Raw genomic sequence first — 20,117 nt, 5'->3', positions numbered from 1 at the left:
AAATAAGTCAAATTGCATATAATAAATAAGTTATAAAACTGTCTTTAAGAGAAAATATCTATAAAAATAGCATCTTAGGCATTTTAGTAGCATTTGGTTGAGAGTTTAAGAAGTTAAAATTATGCCTACTCCACTAGTTTTCTACAATAATTTTATTGTGTCTTTATAATATTTTTCCAAATCACATATAGTAACAATTTTTGTCTCACGAGAAATTCATCATTGTTTGCTCCCAAATGAAAAGAAAACAAATATTGTCTTCACATATAAGAAAGGTTTTATGGTTGGCATGACAAACCTTTGTTTCTTTAGAGATTTACTTTTATGGAATTTTTATCTGTCAGGAGCATGAATGAATGTGAAATCCTTTACCTTGTGGGGCTGAGAGACAGTACAGTGGGTAGGGTGTTTGCCTTGCACATGGCTAACTGGAGTTTGATCGTCAGTGCCCCATATTGTCCCCTGAATTTGCCAGGAGTGATCTGAGGGCAGAGCCAGGAGGAAATCCTGAACCTGGCCCAAAACACAAGTAAAAAAGAAAAAGTAGAAATCCTTGACTCTCTGTGGGAATATTGAAAAACCCACTCATTTTGAAAATTTCACAAACAAGATATAAAAGAGGTCACGTGGATCTGAAGATTTGTAATCAAAATCAAAATAAATTTTTGAAAAATTAGGAATATTTTTAATATAATTTTTATTTTGATCATAGTGTCTTACATATTGTTGACAATAACATTTTAGGTACATATTTACATAAAATCAGGGGGGATTCCCATCCCCAAATTGTCCTCCCTACCCCTCCGTTGTTGTCCTACCTCCCATTTCCTCTTCCCTCACCCCCAGGGCGGCTAGAATATGTGGTCCCCTCTGTATCCAACCCACTACTTAGTAGTCTTGCACCTGTTTGGTCTTGATGCCTCCCTTATCTCCCCCTCTAACTGTAGGCAAGACTAGCTAGTTCAAGTTGCGTGGTTTTGCCTGAAAAGGAGAAGATAAATAAACTGGGGTAAGAGTCTAATACTCCCAAAATGGGTGGAATCCTTCTAGAGGCTCTCATCATCGATTTGGGAGATGAAGGAGAGAAAGAAGGTGAAACACTCCACCAGTACCAAAAAAAGTGTCAATTATCCAGTGAGGACTCCAGCTATATCGATAAGCACCACAAAAAACAGCCGAAAAACAAAGCAAAACAGACAAACAAATAAACAAAAAACAAAACAAAAACAAACAAACAAACCAAAAACACGCCATGGTCTTGAAATAAGAAACATGGCATAGCACATAACGAAGGAAAAGAAAAGAATAGAAAAAAATAAGTATAATTGGGGACGACGATTTCAATAATCACACCCAAACAGAGAAATCGACCAAAATAGATAGGTAAATAAAAATAATAATAACAATAATAAATGAAGGTAAAAGATATATATGTATATATATACACACACATATATATACCTATATATAAAATACCAAGGGAAAAATTAGGAATTTTTAAGAACTTTAGTTGAAATGGACTTGTTTGGGGACTTTTGTAGTGTTGGTCATCAAAAGCTGTGTTTCTTCTGAAACCGTTCTATCTCTGCCATAACCTATTGACTTCAACTTTGATTTGTTTTATTGTTCACACCTAATATTTGCATTTATTTCTCTTTTTAAATTTTTATACTATTTTCACTTTTTCTTTATCTATCACCTTCATTTCCCTCCTAATATGAAAAAAATTAATTTAGCACATTTTCAAGTCGAAAATTAGTTACTGTTCTTCAAACAGTAATAGCTGTTTCTGTTTCATTATCTAGGTTTAGAATAAAGTTTGTTTAAATTTGTTAACCAAGAGGATCATTTAGTTGGACAAATATAACTAGCATCAACATTACGTGTCTATTCTATCATTAATAGTAGTTAAAGGAAAGAGACTGCCACCTTGTGTCTGCACTGCTTATTGCTACACCAAAAAAAACCCTTTCAAAGTTTAGTAATATTTTGTATTTAAAAGGAAATTGAAATCTACAACCACACATGATATTAAAATTCCCCTCATCACCCTGACTCCAAAATTTAAATGAAAATAACAAAATCAAACCATGTGTTAGAGACATAAATGTCTATGAACATATCATAAAGCTATCTTTTGTAATCTATCTGACCATGACCATACTCTATAGACAGAAATAAACACCTGGTACTACCAAAGTCTGAAAAACTCTAAAAATTTTGTGCCATAGAAATTATGATTAAAATAAAATAATAATGTTAGTAAGTTATATTTATGCTAAGTATGCAAAGATTGATTAATTACATAACGCATTTTATTTTATTTACAATATATTCCTTTTATATTTATATTTTATATAATTTTAATTTTATAAAATGTTTTAAGGTTGACCTTGGTTCAGCCAATAGTATAATTGATAGAAAATGAATTAACCTGGAACTAGAGAATAGTTATTTGGTAAGAGTTGTCGCCATCATGTGGTTATAATATATACTGCAACAAAATAGCACAAGAGTATAAACTTACGGAGTTTTGTTTTAGTTTACGTTATTAAATCAACAGTCACAATACCTTTTAAAAATAAGATAATATACTCATAAATTTTATAGTATATGACTTATTTTATAATTCTTAAATTTTGTTGCATATTAATAAAGTGTTAGAGGCTTGGATTTTCCTTATGCTAAAATAAATTGGGTTCACTATCACAATAGAAGAAACTCCAAATCATGAGAAACTTTGATAGGTAGCTCTCAATATAAAGATAGAACTTCCAAATGAGAGAATTAGATTATAATTTATAAAGGATGTCGGCAAAAGCCGGCTCCCGGTGTGTGACACCAGGCAGGGAAAATCCGCGAAAGTACACCGGCCCAGTGGGGCCCAACTGTGAAAAACTGTGAGTGTGACCTATCTATGTCTGTCTACTGTCCTCTTGCGTGAAACTCTTGCGAGTGGGGCAAAAAGAGCCTCCAGAAACCTCGCTCGCCCAGACGCCATTTTCAGGGAGGGACTTCAGAGCATAAAAACCGGCTAACCTTTGCAAAAGCTGGCTCCCTGTGTGTGACACCAGGCGGGGAAAATCCGTGAAAGTACACCGGCCCAGTGGGGCTCAGCTGTGAAAGACTGTGAGTGTGACCTGTCTATGCCTGTCTACTGTCCTCTTGCGTGAAACTCTTGCGAGTGGGGCAAAAAGAGCCTCCAGAAACCTCGCTCGCCCAGACGCCATTTTCAGGGAGGGACTTCAGAGCATAAAAACCGGCTAACCTTTGCAAAAGCTGGCTCCCTGTGTGTGACACCAGGCGGGAAAATCCGCGAAAGTACACCGGCCCAGTGGGGCTCAGCTGTGAAAGACTGTGAGTGTGACCTGTCTATGCCTGTCTACTGTCCTCTTGCGTGAAACTCTTGCGAGTGGGGCAAAAAGAGCCTCCAGAAACCTCGCTCGCCCAGACGCCATTTTCAGGGAGGGACTTCAGAGCATAAAAACCGGCTAACCTTTGCAAAAGCTGGCTCCCTGTGTGTGACACCAGGCGGGGAAAATCCGCGAAAGTACACCGGCCCAGTGGGGCTCAGCTGTGAAAGACTGTGAGTGTGACCTGTCTATGCCTGTCTACTGTCCTCTTGCGTGAAACTCTTGCGAGTGGGGCAAAAAGAGCCTCCAGAAACCTTGCTCGCCCAGACGCCATTTTCAGGGAGGGACTTCAGAGCATAAAAACCGGCTAACCTTTGCAAAAGCTGGCTCCCTGTGTGTGACACCAGGCGGGGAAAATCCGCGAAAGTACACCGGCCCAGTGGGGCTCAGCTGTGAAAGACTGTGAGTGTGACCTGTCTATGCCTGTCTACTGTCCTCTTGCGTGAAACTCTTGCGAGTGGGGCAAAAAGAGGCTCCAGCGGAGCACGGCTGCTCCGCTTCGCGACGCGGCCATGCACTGAAACTTTCTAAGGAAAGAACTCCATTGCAACAAGAAGGAAAAATCACACTAAGAACGGCGCTATATCACAGAAGCAAACATTTCTCTTCGGACTGTCTTCTCTGTTGCATGCTCAGGCCTAAGATTTGACCCAGTGTGAGGCTTCATCCACAGAGGACTCCCCTCTTTTAGAGGCAAGTCAGCCCATCCAGAAAGAGAGGAGCCAGAGGAGTGTGCTGCCTGCATCATATAGACAATGAATACCACCACATCACGTAGAAAAACCCACAATACAAGTGTGACAATGGGGAAACAACACAGGCCAGCATCAGACATAGAGAATGAAGATGACAATTCTGAGGACCAGATAATGACCAACCAACTAATCAACCTCTCAGATAAGGACTTTAGACTAGCAATATGGAAGATGCTCAACGGACTCCAAGAAACCATGGATCGAGTTGAACACAACACTAATAAGAACCAAGAAAATATGAAGACAGAAATCACAAAACTCCAAACTGAAATAACATGTCAACTAACAGGACTGAAAAAGTCAGTAAACGAAGTGAATGACAAAATGGATAAGCTCTGGGACAGGGTATCAGAAGCTGAGAATAGACTTGGTGCTGTGGAAGATGAGATACATAACAATTCCATACAGCAGGAGAGATTGAACAAAAAACTTAAAGCAAATGAGCAGACAATGGAAAAATTAGTCAAAGAATGGGAACAGATGAAAATAGAAGTCTATGATAAGATCAAAAGAAACAACTTAAGAATCATTGGAGTCCCAGAGACCCAGGAAGAAAATTTCCAGGAAGAATCAATGGTCAAGAACATCATTAAAGAGAAACTTCCAGAGCTAAAGAATATGTGTGATCAAATCCTGCATGCCCGAAGAGTACCAACCAAAAGAGACCCCAGAAAAACCACCCCAAGACACATCCTAGTCATAATGACAAATCCCACAGATAGAGACAGAATTCTGAAAACAGCAAGATCAAAAGGGGAAATCACGTTCAAGCAAGCTTCCCTGAGATTTACAGCAGACCTGTCACCAGAAACGCTCAATGCCAGAAAGCAGTGGTGGGATATTGTGACAAGACTGAATGAAATGAATGCTTCACCCAGAATACTATACCCAGCAAAACTCACTTTCCTGTTTGACGGAAGAATACATGGCTTCACAGACAAAAAACAGCTCAGAAACTTCACAGACATAAAACCAGTCTTAAGAGAAAAACTGAAAGACCTAATCTAAGACAAGACTACCCAAAAGACACACTAAATTTTGAAATAAAGATGGCGTTAAATCCCAGGACAATTCTTTCTCTCAATGTCAATGGACTAAATGCACCAGTTAAGAAACACAGAGTGGCTAAATGGATCAAAAAACTCAATCCAACCTTCTGCTGCCTACAAGAAACGCACCTGAATAGTCAGAACAAACATAGACTCAAAATAAAAGGCTGGAGAAAAGTTATCCAAGCAAACAACACCCATAAAAAAGCTGGAGTGGCCATACTAATATCAGATAATGCAAACTTTATACTCAGGAAGGTTTTAAGGGACAAAGACAGACATTTTATATTAATCAAGGGGTAGGTAGAGCAGGAAGAATTCACTCTCCTAAACATATATGCACCGAATGAGGGGCCAGCAAAATATTTAATACAACTGTTGACAAATCTGAAAAATAATATCAACAACAACACAATAATTGTGGGGGACCTTAACACGGCTTTGTCAACACTGGATAGGTCAACCAGACTGAAACCCAACAAGAATATACTAGACCTGAGGAGAGAAATGGAAGAAAGAGGCCTAGTGGATATATATAGGACACTCCATCCCCAGAAACCTGGATACACATTCTTCTCCAATGTACATGGGACATTCTCCAGGATAGACTACATGCTGGCACATAAAACATACCTCCATAAGATCAAGAGGATAGAAATTTTGCAGACTACCTTCGCTGACCACAAGGCTCTGAAATTATTTGTGAACTCCAAAGGGACTCAGAAGAAACACTTTAACACCTGGAAGTTAAACAGCCTCATGCTCAATAACCAGTGGGTCTGAGATGAAATCAAGGAGGAAATAAAAAGGTTCCTGGAAACAAATGACAATAAAGACACAAACTATCAGAACTTATGGGACACAGCAAAAGCAGTATTGAGAGGAAAATTTATAGCTTTGCAAGCACACATCAGGAAGGAAAAAGGAGCTTACCTGAGTAGCTTAATGACACAGCTAATAGAACTAGAAAATGCTCAACAAAAGGACCCAAGAATAGGAAGACAGAAGGAAATAACAAAGCTGACAGCAGAAATCAACGAAGTGGAAACTCAAAAAACAATCCGAAAGATCAACGAAAGCAGAAGTTGGTTCTTTGAAAAAATAAACAAGATTGATAGACCACTGGCAAACCTAACAAAGACAGAGAGAGAGAGAAACTTGATAACTCGTATCAGGAATGAAAAGGGAGAGATCACTACTGATATGACAGAGATTCAAAGGGTAATCAGAAACTACTTTGAAAAACTCTACGCCACTAAAAATGAGAACCTGGAAGAAATGGATAAATTCTTGGACTCTTATAATCTTCCACGGTTGAAGGAAGAGGATGTAGCATATCTAAACACCCCTATCACCATTGATGAAATTAAAACAGTAATCAAATGTCTGCCGAAAAACAAAAGCCCAGGTCCAGATGGATTCACTAATGAAGTCTATCAAACTTTCCAAGAGGAACTACTGCCAATCTTGGCAAGACTCTTTCATGAAATTGAACAAACAGAAACACTTCCAAATAGTTTTTATGAAGCCAACATCACCTTGATACCTAAACCAGACAGAGACGCTACCAAAAAAGAAAATTACAGACCAATATCACTGATGAATGCAGATGCAAAGATCCTCAACAAAATCCTGGCAAATAGGATTCAATGCCTCGTTAAAAAGATCATCCACTACGATCAAGTAGGTTTCATCCCAGGAATGCAAGGCTGGTTTAACATCCGTAAATCTATCAACATGATACACAACATCAATAACAAGAAAAATAAAAACCACATGATCATATCAATAGATGCAGAGAAAGCATTTGATAAGGTCCAACACCCATTCTTGATCAAAACTCTCAGCAAGATGGGAATGGAGGGAACCTTTCTCAATATAGTGAAGGCCATCTACCACAAGCCAGTGGCAAATATTATCCTCAATGGAGAAAAACTGAAAGCCTTCCCTCTAAATTCTGGCACAAGACAAGGCTGTCCTCTCTCACCACTCCTGTTCAACATAGCACTGGAATTACTTGCTATAGCGATTAGGCAAGAAAAGGATATCAAGGGAATCCAGATAGGAAAGGAAGAAGTCAAGCTCTCACTGTTTGCAGATGACATGATACTCTACTTAGAAAACCCTAAAGACTCTATCAAAAAGCTTCTAGAAACAATAGACTCATATAGCAAGGTGGCAGGCTACAAAATTAACACACAAAAATCAATGGCCTTTCTATACACCAATAGTAATAAGGATGAAATGGACATTAAGAAAACAACCCCATTCACAATAGTGCCACATAAATTCAAATATCTGGGAATCAACTTGACTAAATATGTGAAGGACCTATACAAAGAAAACAATAAAACTCTGCTCCAAGAAATAAGAGAGGACACACGGAAATGGAAACGCATACCCTGCTCATGGATTGGCAGGATTAACATCATCAAAATGGCAATACTCCCCAAGGCATTATACAGATTTAATGCCATCCCTCTAAAGATACCCATGACAGTCTTCAAAGAAGTGGATCAGACACTTTTAAAATTCATTTGGAACAATAAACACCCTCGAATAGCTAAAGCAATCATTGGGAAAAAGAATATGGGAGGAATTACTTTCCCCAACTTTAAACTGTACTACAAAGCAACAGTTATCAAAACAGCATGGTATTGGAATAAGGATAGGTCCTCAGATCAGTGGAATAGGCTTAAATACTCAGAAAATATTCCCCAGACATACAACCACCTAATTTTTGATAAAGGAGCAGGAAATCCTAAATGGAGCAGGGAAAGCCTCTTCAACAAGTGTTGTTGGCACAGTTGGATAGCCACTTGCAAAAAATTGAACTTAGACCCCCAGCTAACATCATGTACGAAGGTAAAATCCAAATGGATTAAAGACCTCGATATCAGCCCCAAAACCATAAGATATATAGAACAGCACATAGGCAAAACACTCCAGGACATTACAGGCATCTTCAAGGAGGAAACTGCACTCTCCAAGCAAGTGAAAGCAGAGATTAACAGATGGGAATATATTAAGCTGAGAAGCTTCTGCACCTCAAAGGAAATAGTGCCCAGGATACAAGAGCCACCCACTGAGTGGGAGAAACTATTCACCCAATACCCATCAGATAAGGGGCTAATCTCCAAAATATACAAGGCACTGACAGAACTTTACAAGAAAAAAACATCTAACCCCATCAAAAAATGGGGAGAAGAAATGAACAGACACTTTGACAAAGAAGAAATACACATGGCCAAAGGACACATGAAAAAATGTTCCACATCACTAATCATCAGGGAGATGCAAATAAAAACAACGATGAGATACCACCTCACACCCCAGAGAATGGCACACATCACAAAGAATGAGAATAAACAGTGTTGGCAGGGATGTGGAGAAAAAGGAACTCTTATCCACTGCTGGTGGGAATGCCGTCTAGTTCAACCTTTATGGAAAGCGATATGGAGATTCCTCCAAAAACTGGAAATCGAGCTCCCATACGATCCAGCTATACCACTCCTAGGAATATACCCTAGGAACACAAAAATACAATACAAAAACCCCTTCCTTACACCTATATTCATTGCAGCACTATTTACCATAGCAAGACTCTGGAAACAACCAAGATGCCCTTCAACAGACGAATGGCTAAAGAAACTGTGGTACATATACACAATGGAATATTATGCAGCTGTCAGGAGAGATGAAGTCATGAAATTTTCCTATACATGGAATCTATTATGCTGAGTGAAATAAGTCAGAGAGAGAGAGAAAAACGCAGAATTGTCTCACTCATCTATGGGTTTTAAGAAAAATGAAAGACACCCTTGTAATAATAATTTTCAGACACAAAAGAGAAAAGAGCTGGAAGTTCCAGCTCACCTCAGGAAGCTCACCACAAAGATTGATGAGTTTTGTTAGGGAAATAACTACATTTTGAACTGTCCTAATAATGAGAATGTATGAGGAAAATGGAGAGCCTGTCTAGAGTACAGGCGGGGGGTCGGGTGGGGCGAAGGGAGACTTGGGACATTGGTGATGGGAATGTTGCACTGGTGATGGGTGGTGTTCTTTACATGACTGAAACCCAAACACAATCATGTATGTAATTAAGGTGTTTAAATAAATTTAAAAAAATAAATTTAAAAAAAAAAGAATGTACTTAAAAATAGTAGGCCCACTATCAAAAAAAAAAAAGTAAAGACAAGAAAAGAAAAGGGACTGGAGTGGTGGCGCAAGTGGTAAGGCAAACCTAGATAAGCGGCTAACCTAGGACAGACAGCGGTTCTATCCCCCAGCGTCCCATATGGTTCCCCAAGCCAGAAGTGATCCCTGAGTGTTACCATGTGTGCCCCCCCAACAAAAAAAAAAAAGCAAATGGAAAGAAAAAGAAAGTTTCTCAAAGGAGAATAAAGCTTCTATGTGACTTAGTAAATCCACTTTTTGGTGCCTTTGCTTAGAATATACAAGCAACACAGATACTCAGTGGCAGATGAGTGGATAAAGTTGTGGATATGTACACAATGATATTCTATGCAACCATGTGAAAAATTAAATCAAGCAGTGTATAAGGAACTGGAGAATAATAAGTTAAAGCAAATTCAATCAGAGGGAAAAGTATAAATACTGGAGTTCTCAATCAACCATGGTATCCTGAGAAACAAGACCAGGAAATAGGAGATATCAAATGATGGTACACCTTGGCCCAGGATTACAGAACTGAGAATATGAAGAAAGGGGAAAAGTAGATAGGAAGGAAAGATAAGGTGGATTGAAGGTAACACACAGACATGGTTTGAGGGTCTTGGGCACTTTGGTGGTGGAGTGTTAGTTAACTGTACATCAGATACGTAGGTATTAACACTATTATAGACAAATTCCCCAACCTATTATAATTAAAGTTTCCTTTAAAATAAATAGTTGCCTATTTTAGATTTAGGAGGAAAATGAGTGGGAAGACGTCTATTTGATTCTCAGCATTGTATATTATCCCCCTGTATATTGTATATTAGGGTTCACTCCTAAGCACAGAGTTAGGAATAACCCTTGAACACATGCCAGATGTGACCCCAAACCCAGGATTTTGTGTACAAATAAAAAAATTAATTTAAAGCATCTAGGGGCTCTAAGCTAGGGTTAGAAAGAGTGATGTGGTGGTAGAGAAGAAATAATACAGTGGGTAGGGCAATAGGCCTTGCAGAACTGCCAATTTTGGTTTGATCCCAAGTACCCCAGATGAACTCAAAAGCTTGCCAGGAGTGATCTCAGTGCAGAGCCAGCAGTGAGCCCTCAGTTGTGGCCTGGAAACAAAATGAATAAACACAAAAAGGAGCCATTCAATTTTATCCCAGGCAGTAATGAAGTGAGGAGTGTCTGATAATGGACTTATTTACATGTATGTCTAAAGCCATCTTTCCTGCTCTTAACAACTCTAAAATTTGCTGGCATGTTGGTCACATCCAATCCAGGTCACCCTGTTTAAAAGTTTTTATGCTCCATAATATGTTTTCAGTATCCCCAAAAATATGCTCTCCTCATGTCCTCTCACCACTTCCCAAGGTTATTCCTGTCACAAACTTAGAATTGCCCTTTAAATCTAATTTAATCCTTAAACAAACCTTGTAGTTATTATTTCTTTATTATGCTCATTGACTCTAATGGCATCTTTTATTGTTATTATTTCTGGTTGTTCTGTAAGGGGTAGGGTGATAAAATATTCTAGTGTTATATTGCTGTTAATATATTTTCTTGACTCTATTAAAAGGTGCTTGCTATGCTATGCTTTGCTGACCCTTTGGCTCATAAATGTTGATAAGAGTTCTGAAACCTCTTGGCATATTGATCACTTGACTAGTATGTAATGTCTATCTCTTTTTATTAATTTTTTTGACTGGAATGCTATTTTCCTCTGATATAATTCTGATCAATCTTGATCTTTTAGTTTACCATTGGTTTTCAGGGTTTTTTTTTCCTAACCTTCATTCTGCTTTGGTATTTATTGTGAGTTTAAATGTGTCCTTGTAGGCAAAAATTAGTTGGCTTTTGTTTCCTAATCCTCCACACTCTCTGTGCCACTTTTTCTTTGTTTGTTTGTTTTTTGATTCACACCTGGAAGCACTCAGGAATTGCTGGCTCTATGCTCAGAAATTGCTCCTGGCAGGTTCAGGGGACCATATTAGATGCCGGGAACCACCATCCTTCTGCATGCAAGACATATGTCCTACCTCCATGCTATCTCCCCGGCCCCAATTCTCTGTGCCTTTTTATAGAATAGTTCAACTGACATTTATTGGAAGTACTGATATAAAAATATTTATTATTACTGATATCAAGATATTTGTTAGTTCTTTTTTATGAAAATTTTAGTTATTTTGTCAATCTCCTTTTTTGGAGAGTCCTCTCAATATTCCTTGAAGAATAGGTTTATTTTCAGCAAATGCCTTTAGCTAATATTTGTCTGAGAATGTTTTTATCACCACCTCAAATTTTATCACCACCTCTTCACCTTTTAGTGAAGAGGATTCTTGATTATGAGTTCTTTTAATACAGTACTTTGATAATATCATTCCATTCTCTTATTGTTTATAGGGTTTTGTTTGAGAAATATGGTGTAGATGTTATGTTGTTTCCTTGGTATTTGAGGTTTTGTTTAGCTCTTGTCAGCTTAATGAGTCTATCCCTTATGTTTTTCCATTTTGATTACATGTGTTGGTCTTCTATCTGGGTTTATTTTTATTTGAAACTCTGGGGCCTCCAAGTCTCCCTCATCAGATTATGGAAGTTCTAAATTATCTTCCAATATTTATTCTTCCTCTTTTTCTCTTTTTCCATTCCCCTTCTTCTGGAATTCTTAAGATTCAGAAGCTATTTCTTTTACTACTGCCAATTAAAAATATTGACTTTTCTTTATTCTTTTTATTCATTTATTTATTTTTGGTTTTGCTGCTATACCCAGTGGTGTTTAGGAGTTACTCCTGTTCTTTTTTTTTTCTTTTTTATAGTTTTTGGGTCACACCCAGCAGCTCTCAGGGGTTACTCCTGGCTCCATGCTCAGAAATCACCCCTGGCAGGCACAGAGGACCATAGGGGATGCCGGGATTCGAACCACCGTCCTTCTGCATGCAAGGCAAATGCCTTACCTCCATGCTATCTCTCCGGCCCCGTTACTCCTGTTCTGAGCTTAGGAATTACTCCTGATAGTGATCAGGGACCTCTAGGATTGGTGTGGATTGAATCCAGCTGCATACAAGGCAAATGCCCTGCCCACTTTACCTTCTTTCTGTATAATCTTCATTCTTTATTAATCTCTTGTCCATTAGTAATTAATACTTAGTAATATTTGTGTGGTGTGACTATTTCTAGGCTTCCATGCAAAAGAATGATTAACATAGCTCAATATTTATCTCTTGTATAGGGACAAGTGATCCATACGTGAAGTTTAAAATTGGAAGAAAGGAAGTTTTCAGAAGTAAAACCATACATAAGAATCTCAATCCAGTGTGGGAGGAGAAAGCTTGCATACTTGTTGATCATCTTAGGGAGCCATTGTACATAAAGGTAAGCCATTTTTCTTTTTTTCCCTAACACAATCTGACAAATAAATTCCTGCTTAGTGTTTATTATTATGTCTCTCTGATGAGACTTTTCATCAGAGAATCATTTGCGCACAACTCTAACCTCTTGGTATTGCGATAGAAATGAGACATGGGGGAGATGAGCCAGTGGGGACATTTTTCTTCAGGACTGTTCTATAGCTATTCCTGTAGAATAATGATGAAATTCATCTCTTGCTTAGTGCAGATAACCAATTTAATGCACATTGGAAAGATGTAGAAACAACCATCCATAAAATCCAGAAAGAAAAGAAGCTAAACAGAATTAAAGCTTTCTGTTTAAGAATTATGCTAAGAGATCTACTATTCTTGTCACAAATTAAAAAAGATAAGCTAATATAAGAAAATTAATTTACATTCTATTATATATTATAATATAAATATAATTACATATAAGTTATATGTATTACTATATTATATTTTATAATTTATATTACTCCAAATGAGAAAATAGAGTCTTATTATTTTGATATAGTTTTATTTTTAATAAGAACTTATTCCCAAGGAAGACAGCTCAATGTTTTAGAGTACATGCTTTGCATGAAAGAGCCCTAGGCTTTGATCTATATGATCACTAGGCCCCTAAGTATTGAGCTAAACAACAAAGAAAAAATTCTAAACAATAAATAAGGAAAATTTAAAGGACGACTTATAACATAAATTCCTTTTTTGTTTATACCTGAATTCCTTTTAAATTGTATGTCTTGATAAAAAATAACATTATAATAATAATTAAATTAAGTCATCTCCTTATGTCTCCTATTTGACTTTATTCAATGACCAATTCATTTTTTTACATTTTATCACAACATTTCATATTTCATTCTTTTCCCCACAAATAACACATGCACTTAAAGTCATAAAATACTGGGGTAGAGTGATAGCATAGTGGGTAGGGCATTTGCCTTGTATGCAGCCAGACCAGATTTGATCCCCAACATTCCATTTAGTCCCCCAAATGTGCCAAGAATGATTTGAGTGCAAAACTAGGAATATCACCTGTGTACTGCCAGTTTGGCCCAAAAACAAAACAAAAATATATTTTTTGTTTTTGTTTAGTTTTGTTGGTTTTGGGGTCACACCTGGAAGCGCTCAGGGGTTACTCCTGGCTCTAGGCTCAGAAATCACTCCTGGCAGGCTTGGGGGACCATATGGGATGCCAGGATTCTAACCACCATCCTTCTGCATGAAAGGCAAATGCCTTACCTCCATGCTATCTCTCCAGCCCCACAAATATATATTTTATAATATACAGCTGGAGAGATAGTAATCATGGCCAACCCAGGTTTTATTCCCATCATTTCATATGGTCCTTGGAGCTATCCAGAAGTGTATAGCCAGGAAATAATTCCTAAATTTGCTGTTTATTGCCTGAAAATTTAAGAAAAAAAAAAATCTCCTCTAATCCCCTCTCCAGAAGTCTCTGGAAACTTACTTCCTCTAAAAGTCTTTATTGTATTGCATCCATTTTTCCTCTCTCCATGGAAAGAATAAATAAACAAAAACATTTTATTTTAATTATAGCAGGTTCATTTTAATGTTGATGAGAAAATCACCAAAGTTTAAAGTGTATATGTTTATGTATGTTCTTATGGAAATAAAAGTTTCCCACTCACTTCTAAAGATTATCTCCTGAAGACATTGGCTAAAGCAAATTAATGGAGTAAAACTAGGGAGTAAGCTTTTTATTTATAATGTGTATTGGCAGAATTATTTATGTGAAAACCTTTGTGGCCAGCCCTTTTTTCATCAAAGGTAAAACTTTCAATAGATGTTTCTCCCTAAATTTTATCTCTATAGAGAAAGAAATATCAAATAAGGGAGAGAAAGTACTTTCATAGTAAGAAAACTGAGATATTTAAGTAGGAATTTGGAAAATTAGGAAGAGGAATGTAAAGGAAACTTTACCTCTATAAAGGTTTAGAAAAGATAATTTAGAACTGGAGAATATATAGAAAGGGAAGTAGATCTTAATAAAGACAGTACTTAATATTACTTACAGAAAAATATTGAAGAAGGGCTTATTTTAAATTATTTTTAATAAATTTATTTAAATTAAATGCATCACATAGTTGACATAACTGATCATAATACATTTGTTTTAAGATGACCAAAAGCAATGTTATTTAAAAAATATGGAAAATAGAAAGAAAAACTAAAAAAAAAATAGAAGAGAAAGGAAAGAAGAAAAAGTTCAGTAGCAAGTATATTTGTGAAAATTATTGTATCACCAATGAACTCATTAAAACAATAGCAGAAGGTTTAATAAGCTCTTGGTTTTTTTTTTTTTTAAGGATAAGCCTTGCATTTTTCCTTTAACAGGATATTACCTTTGACAGAACCACGTGTAAATCTCTTTTAAAGGATTATAAAATTCCACTTGATGTTGTCTGTGTTCTTTTACTGTTCTCTGTGTACAAGAATGAGTATTCATCAGGGCTGGAGCAATAGTTCTTGCCTTGCATGTAGCCAACAACCCAGTTTGATCCCTGTCATTACATATGGTTTCTCATGGCTTGCTAGGAGTGATTTCTGAGCAAAGGTGTAAATCCTGGGCACTACTGGGTGTGGCCCTCCCACACACATACAGAATGAGTGTTAATCTATGTAGAAATTCAAATATCAAACTGCTCATTTTAAAAAGAATATATCAAACTAAAAAGATAGTAGTACAGAGGTTAAGATATTTTGCCATTGGGGCTGGAGAGATAGCATGGAGGTAAGGCGTTTGCCTTTCATGCAAGAGGTCATCGGTTCGAATCCCAGCGTCCCATATGGTCCTCCGTGCCTGCCAGGAGCAATTTCTGAGCATGGAGCCAGGAGTAACCCCTGAGCACTGCCGGGTGTGACCCAAAAACCACCAAAAAAAAAAAAAAAAGATATTTTGCCATGCATGTGGCCAACACCAGTTCAATTCCCAACAGCAAATGTCATTCCTTGATGAGTAATTCCTGTCACAGAAGAAGCCCTAAGCACAGCCAAATGTGGCCTCAAAACAAAATCAGATATTTTCTAAATGGTTAAAATTCACATAGCTCTTCATTTTAATGAAGCAAATACTTTTTTTTAGCTCTGAAAGTTTCACAATATGGGCAGCTTAAAACAAGACTGCAGGTAACAGTCTTGAAAGACATAAGGTAGCAGTAGAAACTGAGAAGCAAAATGTAGTACCTCTAATTGAGACAAGTCACTGAAGTATACCATCTCCATAGCAATGCCCTAATATACTCTTTAAATAATAGAATAAGGTCAGCACTCATTTCAATTAAATTTAATATCAATTCTCCGTTGTCATATAACTCACAATGTTGTGCAGGATACAGTTGACACCAAGGGTTACAGAGGAAGAGACATAAGAGACATAGGAAGGGGGGGAAGTAATTCCACAAATTATTGCTTTTTTGCCTCTTCATGCCTTAGAGATCTCTGTACTAAATTAAAGTGATTTTCTAAATAATAGAAAGATTTGAACAATAAAAAAATAATAGGAAGAAATAAATATTAGAAAGAAAATTAATCTGGGCTCCTATTGCTGCTTCTAAAATAATCTTTTAAACAAAACGAACAGTTCCTTTAATAACTCATATCTTCAAATTTAATATTAAAAATAGTAAGCTCAGTCCAATTTATGACCTACATTGCAGTCATATTTAAAATTAATTTTAGTAGCAGTTTTCTAAACTGCTATAAAATTAATTAAAATAAATTGTATAATATAGCATTTTAAACAATAAAACAACTTAAAAAAAGAATCTCAACCATTTTAAGCCCTAAAACTCAGCTACAAAATAAAACACTACCATAAAGGCATGATACAGAACTACTTCCATTTGGTTTATGTAGGAAGAATGTGTGAAGTGATTGAGTGTTTGGTAGATGACTCTGTTTTCACAGCTTCATCATCGTAATAGCTGACATTTATTGAGCACAATGCTAAGTACCCACTTTATCTCATGTAATCCTTACAACCCAATGAGTAATCGTTCACAACTCCATTTTACAAGGGAATGAGGCTCAGAGAGATTAAGGATTTATTTATGTCCACTCACCAATTAGGTAACAGAATTTCTGTTTTCCACTAAAGATGACTAATTAGTATAGTCTTAGTTAAATTCCATCTTGCTTTGTTTGTTGTTTGCAGTGTCAGTTTGGACTAAAACTAGAGTTTAGTTATCTGTTTACAGTGAAAATGTTTCTTTTAAAACTCCCTAGACACTGGTGGTGGGAATGGCCCTAATTCGCTGTCACTATCTACCTTAAATATAACTGTGAAAGACTTGTAATTCACATTGATTACAATAAAAATGAAAAAAAGAATTTTACTTTAAAAAAATGTCCATAGAGAAGAAAACAAGTCATGGAAATAATTGCTGAGGAGAATTTTATATCCTGGGTCATACTATATGATCTGGATATCTTTCCAAATCCTATTCCCATTCCATTTACTCTTGCTATTCAAATCTTCTTTTTATTATTGACAGTCTAATTATCTTATATAAATAACAATTTCAACCACTGCTATGTTTATCAATTTAAATTCCATAAAATCAAAGTTTTGATACTTGACTTTATTCAGGGCTTACTTATGGCTTTGTGCTCAGTTAACATTCCTGATGTTACTCAGGGGACTATATGAGTTACTGAGGATCTAACCTCCATTGGCCACATACAAATCAAAAAATGCCCTGCCTACTCCATTAACACTCAGGCCCACAAAGTCACTGGTGACTTTAAACTCCTAGGACTATGAGGAGAAGTGCTACTGTTATGCATGCAACTTCTAAGGTTAACTAGTGTTTCTATCTTGTAAAATAGAGGAACCAGGAAAGAAAGAATTCCCTACATGGTTCACAGTTGATTTCCAAGTCTTTTATCTAGAATGTGTACCCAAGTTACATTTATTAATTTTTAGATATGCTTTGTTTCTGAGATTAAATACAAAAATCTGTATCTAACTCCTTAACCCTTCCAGGGCTAAGAAGAATATTGGGCTCAATATTTTAAGCTTTAGATTTCTTTTCTAAAATATAGAAATAATGACATCTTGTTCACTGAGTTGTGTAAGAATAAATTTAAAAATCTAAAATCATGTTTATCTTGGTTTTTAACATGCACATTAGTCAATAGTAATTGCATTTTTTATTACAGTAGAGTACATTTCCTCTTCTTTTCTATACTTTTTTCCTAAAATCTTTTGTCAATACTCTGTATTGCTGAAGCAATCCTTCATCTGACAAACAATTTATGTTGTTGAAACTAAGTAGAATAATTCTGATGTTTCCATTCTCACCCATGATTACGTCTTTGACAATTAATAAGAATTCAAAGTTGACATCTGGCATGAGGACAGTAAAAAAGATGAACCATGAAAATAAAAAGTTTGAATGTTAAATTATCAAGTAGTCATTTCACAGAAATCATAGCTCTGTTTTCTTATACATTTACTCCAGGTATTTTCATTGATTATTTTAAACATTAGTTTATATTCAGATGATACTGTACAAAAGAAAATTGATTATTTTTGTGTACATTTTATGTTGCAAAATATACTATGGTGGCCACTTGTAAATTCTGAATTATCAGTTACATGAAACACTCAAATTCATATGGTAGACCACAGAATAGCTCGTAATTTTAGTTATCTATCATTGGTGAATGAATAAATCTCAAAAGTGTAGTTGATCAAGAAGTTTATTTATTACCAGATTGTTGTGCTTTCTACAACAAACATACTCTTCCAAGATTATAGGTTAATCAAGTGATTAAAAATGGAATACTTTAAAGGAATTGGGGAAATTTATTGCTTAAATAATCCCTCTGTGACTTCAAATTCAAGAATTCTTTTGTGATGCAAAGTATTTATCTATATTTAAATATTAATTGTTACATACTGAGCTTATGTAAATTTAATTATACCTTGCTAGAGAGAAAAACAGTTATTGTATGTATTTATCCTATACTTTGCCCTCCAGCATTCTGACTAGAAATTGGGTATCTGAATGCTGAGCTATTGATTCTCTCATCCTAATGGATTCTCACATCCTGAAAAGTCTCATGGACTGAGTTATTCACTCAAGAACAAATCTACTTGCTTATGTTCATTAACTTCAACAAATAATGCAAAGACTTTTTTATTTGAATAGGTCAAGATACCATGATCGTATTGTGGTTAGTACTCGTATAATGGTTAGTACTCTGCAATGTGAAAAGTCAAGATGTACAGTTCTAATCTTCATCTAATAGTATTTTCCTTTCATCATCAAAACTTTCTCTAGTCTCTGTTTTTTTTTCAAACTCATATCTTCACAACACTTATCAAATTGTGTAATTAACTATCATCTGCATACTTCCTTGTTTAACAATTGTCTTCTCATAATACTATAAGCATCAGAGATGTCAGTTTTGCTCACAACTATTTGCTCGATCCTTAGCATAGTGTCTGGCATATGATAAATATTTAATTATTAGTTAAGCAAATAAATAATAAAACCATTAAAATAAATTTTTCCTTGTGCCATTTACTCAAGTTCTTTAACTTTTTAAATGATACTAATGTTGCTCTAAGAGATCTCTCCAACCTCCTTCCAAAACTCCATCTTTCTCAATTGCCCTCAATGCAGAGCAGACTTCATTTTTGGGTCTACACCACCTTTGCTCAGGAGTTACTCCTTGCTCTGCATTCAGGAATTATTCCTGGCAGGCTCTGGGGACCATGTGGGATGCTGGGGTTCTATATGGGACCTAATCACTGTGTGCAAAGTAAGTACTATATCACCCCAGCCCTGGGGCAGATTTCTTAAAACTCCTAAAAATGTGAATAGCTTGCTCCTCTGTTCTGGTCTGGAGTGTTTTCTTCTAGTGCAGATTAAGCCTTTTTATCATTTGGATCTATAAGCAAATGTACTTCCTCAAAGAGACCCTTCTGGACTCACTAGATAAACAGCAGCTCCCAACATCCTCTTTTAGATATCAAGACTTAAAGTGCCCATCATGGATGTATGTTTATCTGTCTAATTTATTATGCTTAATTTATCATTATTTATTACCCCATAAATGTTGAATGCAAGAGGTATTTTTGGAATATTTCTTCTCATTCATGTTATGTTGCAAGAAGGAGGTTGTGGAGGGAGTTCTGGGTGTGGGGCTAGTGTGCTGGTATTATTGGTTGAGAGAAAAATGTGTCTGAAACTTAAGCCAGCTGGAAGTCTTGGGAGACTCAAATGATCTATCTCAGGAAAAGAGTAAACCACTGAAATGTAGAATTCCATACCTACACACAGATGGATTCCTGAG

At 36.3% G+C, this 20,117-nt stretch overlaps 1 protein-coding gene across 1 annotated transcript in view; it reads left to right on the top strand.

The window, feature by feature from the left end:
- The window catches only part of MCTP1 (multiple C2 and transmembrane domain containing 1), a 397,320-nt gene that overhangs the window by 100,894 nt on the left and 276,309 nt on the right, over positions 1-20,117 (top strand). The window contains exon 3 of the mRNA XM_049769129.1: positions 12,626-12,768. Within this exon, the coding sequence (XP_049625086.1) occupies positions 12,626-12,768 (143 nt within the window). The remainder of the gene's footprint in view (positions 1-12,625; positions 12,769-20,117) is intronic.

This window comes from Suncus etruscus, chromosome 2 (genome assembly GCF_024139225.1).
Source record: "Suncus etruscus isolate mSunEtr1 chromosome 2, mSunEtr1.pri.cur, whole genome shotgun sequence".
NCBI classification, from domain to species: domain Eukaryota; kingdom Metazoa; phylum Chordata; class Mammalia; order Eulipotyphla; family Soricidae; genus Suncus; species Suncus etruscus.
The sequence above is the reverse complement of the archived record's forward strand: the minus strand, read 5'-3'. Positions and strand labels throughout refer to the sequence as shown.